At 44.4% G+C, this 1,449-nt stretch overlaps 1 protein-coding gene across 1 annotated transcript; it reads left to right on the top strand.

The window, feature by feature from the left end:
* The first annotated feature begins 348 nt into the window (after positions 1 to 348).
* LOC143602850 (uncharacterized) lies at positions 349 to 930 on the top strand. The gene has a single exon (XM_077079830.1). It carries the CDS (start codon positions 349 to 351, stop codon positions 928 to 930), a length of 582 nt encoding a protein of 193 aa, XP_076935945.1.
* Positions 931 to 1,449: the final 519 nt, after the last annotated feature.

Below are 1,449 nucleotides of genomic sequence, written 5' to 3'. Positions count from 1 at the left end.
AAGGCGATGCAACCAATGTCAACGCCATGTGCCAAACACTCTACACCCCAAGAATGCTATGATTCCAGTGACATCATCTTGGCCATTCCAGAAATGAGCGATAGATATAATAAGGCTGTTCCCGAAGCGCCAGGACGAGCGAAATTTCTGATTATGACGAATGGCTACTTTACCAAGTGGATTGAAGCAAAGCCAGTAGCAACGATAAACACAACCAAATTCAAGAAATTCATTTGGGAGTTCATCATTTGCCGTTTCGGACTACCCATGAATTTAGTCAGCGATAATGGAACATAGTTCGCATATTAACGTATCAAGGATTGGCTCAAAGAGTTAAACGTAACTCAAATGTTCACTTCTGTTGCCCATCCACAAGGGAATGGGGAGGTGGACCGTGCCAATCACAACATCGTTGGCGACATAAAAAGAATATTGGCAGGGTACAGGTCAGGCTGGGTCGATCAGCTTGCACACGTATTTTTGGCAATCCGCACCCAGAAGACTACAAGCAACGCAGAAACACCATTTAGCCTAACCTATGACACAGAAGCAATGATTCCGGCAGAGATCGGGGTGCCATCGCCAAGAATAATACTGCAAGCCAACAATGAAACCGAAAGGGGACTTGATTTAATGCTTCTGGAAGAAAGAAGAGAGTTGGCGGCAATGCGCGAACAAAATTACAAAACCCAACTACAGAAGTATTATGACACAAGAGTGAAAATTTCTGAGTTCAATGAAGTGGATTACGCCCTTCGCAACAACGAGGCATCACGAGACCAAGCACAAGGAAAGTTAACGCCAACATGGGAAGGCCCTTACCAAATAAAAGAAGTATTACGGAAGGGCGCTTATGCGCTGATGCAGCTCGATGGCTCGCCGGTTCCAAGAACATGGAACGCAACGCAACTGCGAAGGTGTTACATGTAAATCGATTTCACCTTGTAAAGATGGGCTAAGGGCCATCGATAATGAATGAAAACGATACTCTGCATTTCAAAATGGCAAAAACAGAAGAAACTTAAGCAAAAACTCCATTTCATTTATATACAAATTTAAGTATTTACAAAGCGGATACCAACATCCGCTGAAGAAAAATACAATCCTACCAATTATACAAATCAACAGAAGAATACCTAATCGACGTCGTCTAGTCTATTCGCTGCTTGATCTTGACCCATAGCAGCATCATTACCATCATCACCATGACTGGCAGAAAGACCAGCCTGCGCAGGATCTAGCGACCTCCTCAGCAACAGTTGCCATTTTCCTTCTCGGCGTATTGAGCAAGGACAGATAAGATGGGAAACGAGAGAGCATCATACTCAGCCTCGGCAACTTTGTACTCCGCTTCCACATCGGTGCCATGAAGAACATAGGCTTCAGGAGGGAGATTATCACGCAAATACGTAACGTCCTCCAGGAAACCAGCCTTGTGCCCTAGTTGTT

This window comes from Bidens hawaiensis, unplaced genomic scaffold, assembly GCF_021521415.1.
Source record: "Bidens hawaiensis isolate Kalapana, Puna unplaced genomic scaffold, B.hawaiensis_p1.1 tig00059916_1, whole genome shotgun sequence".
Lineage (NCBI taxonomy): Eukaryota > Viridiplantae > Streptophyta > Magnoliopsida > Asterales > Asteraceae > Bidens > Bidens hawaiensis.
This window is presented reverse-complemented; position numbering and strand designations above follow the sequence as displayed.